The 5,515-nt window shown below is 35.1% G+C and overlaps 1 protein-coding gene across 1 annotated transcript; it reads left to right on the forward strand.

The window, feature by feature from the left end:
- Positions 1 to 1,315: 1,315 nt before the first annotated feature.
- LOC143565327 (uncharacterized) lies at positions 1,316 to 1,918 on the forward strand. Its single transcript, XM_077052322.1, has one exon. It carries the CDS (start codon positions 1,316 to 1,318, stop codon positions 1,916 to 1,918), a length of 603 nt encoding a protein of 200 aa, XP_076908437.1.
- The last annotated feature ends 3,597 nt before the right edge of the window (positions 1,919 to 5,515 follow it).

A 5,515-nucleotide genomic window follows, 5' to 3' on the forward strand; every position in this document is an offset into this window, starting at 1 on the left:
AAGTTATAGATGTCCCTTCGGCTCTTTGTCCGTCTTGCCTTAATTCGGAGGAGTCTTCAGATTAAGTTTTTGTTGCATGTGGGGTAGCGATTAAAGTTTGGAACATTATATGTATGTGGTTTGATTTGCTTTAAATTCAAGACTTTTCTGTTTTAGGGATCTTGACATGGCTCATTACACTTTCAGTTACTAGTAAGAAGCGGAAACTAATTCATGGTATTATTCTCTCCGCGTTGTGGATCATCTGGCGGGCTGGCAATGAAATTGTTTTTCAACGGAAGTTAGCGGAAAATACCTCATTTTCGACTCTCTTATTTATTCGTTTTTATGGATTACAAATAGAGATAGTAAAAGTACTATTACTTGGACCGAGTGGCTTGAAATTCCTCTTCCTATAATGTAACCGTTTTGTTTTTGTTGCCAGCTTTTGCTAGTTTTGGTTTAATAAAAGTTCATTCCAACAAAAAAAAAACAAAACGAAAAAAGTAGATAGTGGTTCTCTCTATCTAGTATCTACTACGTATTGCACTATTGGGCCTAAAGCAAACATCTATGCATATGAGCTATATCGGTTATCCAGCAAGCATAACCGATATCACCTCTTAACTAATTCTTTTGTGTTATCCAATTGATCAGGCGTTGACCAAACTGGTTTGGTTTGGGAAAAAAAACGAGTTTAGTAGAACTCTAGTAATCAACATACTTATTTTTGACAGGCCAAATGCTATATTTTACCGGGATTGAACTCTTAACCTCATATTTTACACCCATCCATCCATATTTTCATCCAATCAAAGTAAGAATGGTTATCAACATACTACATATGAAATTTACCACTTTGTCGCATTAACCTCTAATTACCATTAAGGTTCTGTTCGTAGCTACGTGCAACCATACTTTATTTATTTATTTATTTATATATTTGTTTATTTTTCTTTTGTCTTAAAAATAAATAATTAAATATTAAAAAATAAGTTGCATATAAAAGAAAGGTTTTTAACAATAACCTTTTACAACAATAATATTAAATTTGGAAAAGGTTTAGATGCCTTCAACAAGACCAAAGAAACTTAGGTATAGAAGCCTTCAAAACCTACGAAACTAGGGCCCAAAAGTTATGTACAAAATAATAATATGAAATCAAGGGTGGCTTTAGTCCAAGGTAACGTACCTTAACCTTTCCCACCCATTAAACCCACCCAACTCCCTCTTTTCAAACCTCCTCCTAATTCAAATTATTCTTAACCCCCCCATAAAATCAATTATTTACATTTCTCGTCAAAAATTTACATTTTACCTTATCCCATCCGTTTCAATGCCAAAACAACCGACTCTCGGTCGCCAACGGCGCACCAACCCCGTTGTCTGGTGCTTCGCCATCGTCTGCTCACTCATCGCCACCACCGTCATCATCGCCGGCATCGTCATATTCTCTGGCTACCTCGCCCTCCGACCCAAAATGCCGGTTCTCACCGTCCGCGCCTCTCGTCTCGACCGCATCGACTACGACCAATCGGGTCTCCTCGCCGTCAAGCTAACGATCGTGATCCGCGCCGAGAATCACAACCAAAGAGCGCACGCGAGCTTTTACGATACAAGCTTGGTGCTCCGGTACAATGGTGTAAAGATTGCCCGACTGGTGGCGAATCCGTTCGACGTACCGAAGAATGAGTCGGTGGATTTGAACTATGTGGTGGAGTCGTCGCCCGTGCCGTTGCCGCCGGAAGAACGTTACTTGACGGAGCAGTCGTTAAAGAGAAGTAAGGTGATGTTGTTTGTTTTTAAAGGGAGTTCAAGAACAACTTGGAAGGTTGGGCCGTTAGGGTCCGTTAAATTTACGTTACATATGTATTGCGACCTAGTTGTGCCTGTTAATGGCAGTGTTCTGCATTCTCATTGTAGCACAAAATCACATTGATGATTTTTCTTTTCTATTTTATTTTATTTTAATTCATATACGTATAATGGTCATTTTAGATGCAGACCTTCGCTCTTCACGTCCAACCCGCAAACCCGTTCCACATAAGTTTTATTAGATGGGTCACGAATCTTGAAAATCATTTCTCACGGTTTCTGCCCAGGTACAGGTTGTACCCGGTCAAGGCCGGTTTCGAGAAAGCAAAAAAACTTTTAGGCCGAAGGCGAAAATATTTTTAAGCCTTAAGTAAAATAAGTACTTTGTTGGGTTTAAGCAATCTAATTTTTATCTGGGCTTATTTAATTTGGGTTGTGTAAAAAAAACATTTGTAAGCATGTCTCAAGTGAGTGTAGAACCCACAACCTCTTGATTGTGAGTAACACTCATTTGCCGCTAAACCAAACAAGTGGTTATGTATTATATATATACTAGATTTTTATTCCCCGTACTACGGAGGTTGTTTTACATTATTCGTTTTTAATATTTATATATTTATATTTGGATTTTAATTTTATTTATTGTAAGAAAGTTAATAATTAATATACTTGAGCCTTGATAATAAAATGGTTTTACAAATAAATGATATGTTTTGCTTGAGAGAATGGTTGTTTTACATTTTTCGTTTTTTAATATTTATTTTTTGGATTTTAATTTTCTTTATTGTAATAAAGTTAATAATATACTTAGGGTTTGATGATGAAAGGGTTTCATAAATAAATGTTATGTTATAACCCATTTAAAGGCTAGCTAGATTTGGTGACCTATGACCCGCTTATGTTTTTTACTATAAAATTGTTTATTAATTATAAATAATATCTTTTTCTTTTTAAATTGGATATTAAATTTTAGTATATCCCTATTTTATAGGATTTTCATATCAAATAATTGATAAGATTAATTTTTAATTTAATGAGATGTTATAACCCCTTTAAGAGCTATCTGGTTTGGTAAGACCCATACCCATGAATTTGGATTAAATCAATGAGAGGCCTCCATTTAAAAATCGAGCAATCTGGTGGCTTCCATAAAAGGGGGGAGCAACCACATCGCGACACGTAGGATTTTAATGGTTTCGTTTATATATATTATTCCGGGGGTTGTTTTACATTATTCGTTTTTAATATTTATATATGTATATTTGGATTTTAATTATATTTATTGTAAGAAAGTTAATAATTAATATACCTGAGGTTTGATGATGAAATGGTTTCAAAAATAAATGATATGTTATAATCCGGTTTAAAAGTTATCTGGGTTTGGTGATACCCATTACCTGTTTATTTTTTTATTATAAAATTGTTTCTTAATTTTAAATAATATATATATATATATATATTAAATAAAACGGGATATTAATTTTTAGTATATCCCTATTTTATAGGATTTTCATGTCAAATATTTGATTAGATTAATTTTTAATATAATGAGATGTTATAACCCGTTTAAAAGATATATGGGTTTGATGAAACAATTACCCATGAATTTGGGTTAAATGTGTGAGAAGCCTTCATTTACAAATAAATCAACATGATGGCTTGAGAGAATGATTATTTTACATTTTTTGTTTTATTAATATTTATTTTTTGGATTTTAGTTTTTTTTATTGTAAGAAAGTTAATAATATATATATTTAGGGTTTGATGATGAAAATGTTTCATAAATAAATGATATGTTATAACACGTTTAAAAGCTATTTGGATCTGGTTACCCATGGCCAGCTTATGTTTTATACTATAAAATTATTTATTAATTATAAATAATATCGTTTTCTTTTTAGAATGGATATTAAATTTTATTATATTCCTAATTTATAGAATTTTCATATCAAATAATTGGTAAGATTAATTTTTAATTTAATGAGATGTTATAACACGTTTAAGAGCTATCTGATTTTGGTAAGACCCATACCCATAAATTTAGGTTAAATCAATGAGACATTCATTTAAAAATTAAGCCATCTGATGATTTCAATAAAATGGGGGAGCAACCACATCACGACACGTAAGATTTTAAAAGTTTCGTTTATATATATCATAGATATATCAAAAACCAAGTTTTTTACCCTCTCACTAAAAATATTGTTCATGAAACCATCAATTTATGGCCATACACGTGTATGTTGTGTATGTTAACTCTTCATTTTTACCACACAATTTTTAACCTTCACCTGGCACACCTCCCCACACAACCTTCTAACTCATCTTCATCTTCTCATCTCTTCTGCTTCTCTCCTCGCTTTCTTTCTCCATGAATATCATCATGCTCTTATTTCCATGTCGCCGGTATAATCATATTCATATGTCCGCGATACTGTCTGTTGTTGCAGGGTTCCGACTCGGGACCGTTGGTGGCAACGTTGTGGTGGCTGTGAATGGTCTATGGCAGTGGTGTGGTGGCTAACTGGTCATCGCCGTGTCCGGCTTCGTCTTTGTTGTATAAATAATCGCCTGTGTATGCCGTTGCCGGGTTCCGATTGGGAACCCTTGGTGCACCGGCCGTCTCCGGTACAACACCGCCGTAGACTACAGGTCTCTTCACCGGTCGTTTGACGACGCCTATGGTAGCGGTTGGTGTTCCGTTGCCGGTGGTCATTTGATTACGCTACCTTGATGTGGTGTGCTTACGATCGGGTTCCGATGGGCGACTGTGTGGTGTATGTTTGCAAAATTAGTTTTTTTATATTAACTTTATAATGCACAATTTCATTGAGATTGTGTTTATTATGATCTTGAAATTTGTGTATATGTTTGCTAAATATGTTTCACATCTGCAAATTACAAGTTTAGTTTCACAAGATATTTAATATGATACAAATGTTGTTTGATATGTGAATGTCTACAGCTTCAAGGAATTGTTAGTTTTTGGTGTTTATATCCTTCAGTTACTTTTCGTCGTCTTTAACCTTTCAACGCAAGGGGGCTCAGCGTTGGTTGTTTTCTCTCAAGTACACGCCTTCGCGGCGAAGCGCGGGTAAAAAAACTTGTTTTGTTTAAACATTAAATATGCATATTGTTTTTAAAATACATATAATTTTTTCAAAAATAAAAATTTTCAGGCCTGGAGGATGTCGGGCCTGTGGCCGTCGACCACCAAGCCACACCCATGGGCCAGCCCTGTACCCGGTGGCCGCTATCCAAAACCCGTGAATCTATTTCATGCGTGCTCTACACAGTTTTTTTAGGAGTTAGGTATATTAAAACGTGATTATTCACACACAAAATTAAAGAGACAGTAGGTTTCTTTGGATCGATCGAACAATTCTCTTTGATAAAGTAGTTCTTATTGATTATCATTGAAGAAACGTGGATCGACTCACTGGTAGACGATCTACTTTCCTCGGGTGTGATTATGCTATTTCACCGATGGTTCTCTGGGATCTGATGGATCTTCCACCTACAAAATGAACAGCACCGTAAACTTACCCCTCAGAAAGGGACAGAGGGGTCCTCTTTGGGGTAACCCTCCGGTGTGAAAATAAGTATTTGTGAGAGAAGATAATAATATGTGAGAGTAAGAAATTTGGAGTGTATTGCTTAATAGCTGAATACTCTGTAATTGTGTGTTTTAGTGTTATTTGATGATCCCTCCTTGTGGAGT

This window comes from Bidens hawaiensis, unplaced genomic scaffold, assembly GCF_021521415.1.
Source record: "Bidens hawaiensis isolate Kalapana, Puna unplaced genomic scaffold, B.hawaiensis_p1.1 tig00022318_1, whole genome shotgun sequence".
Taxonomy (NCBI): Eukaryota; Viridiplantae; Streptophyta; class Magnoliopsida; order Asterales; family Asteraceae; genus Bidens; species Bidens hawaiensis.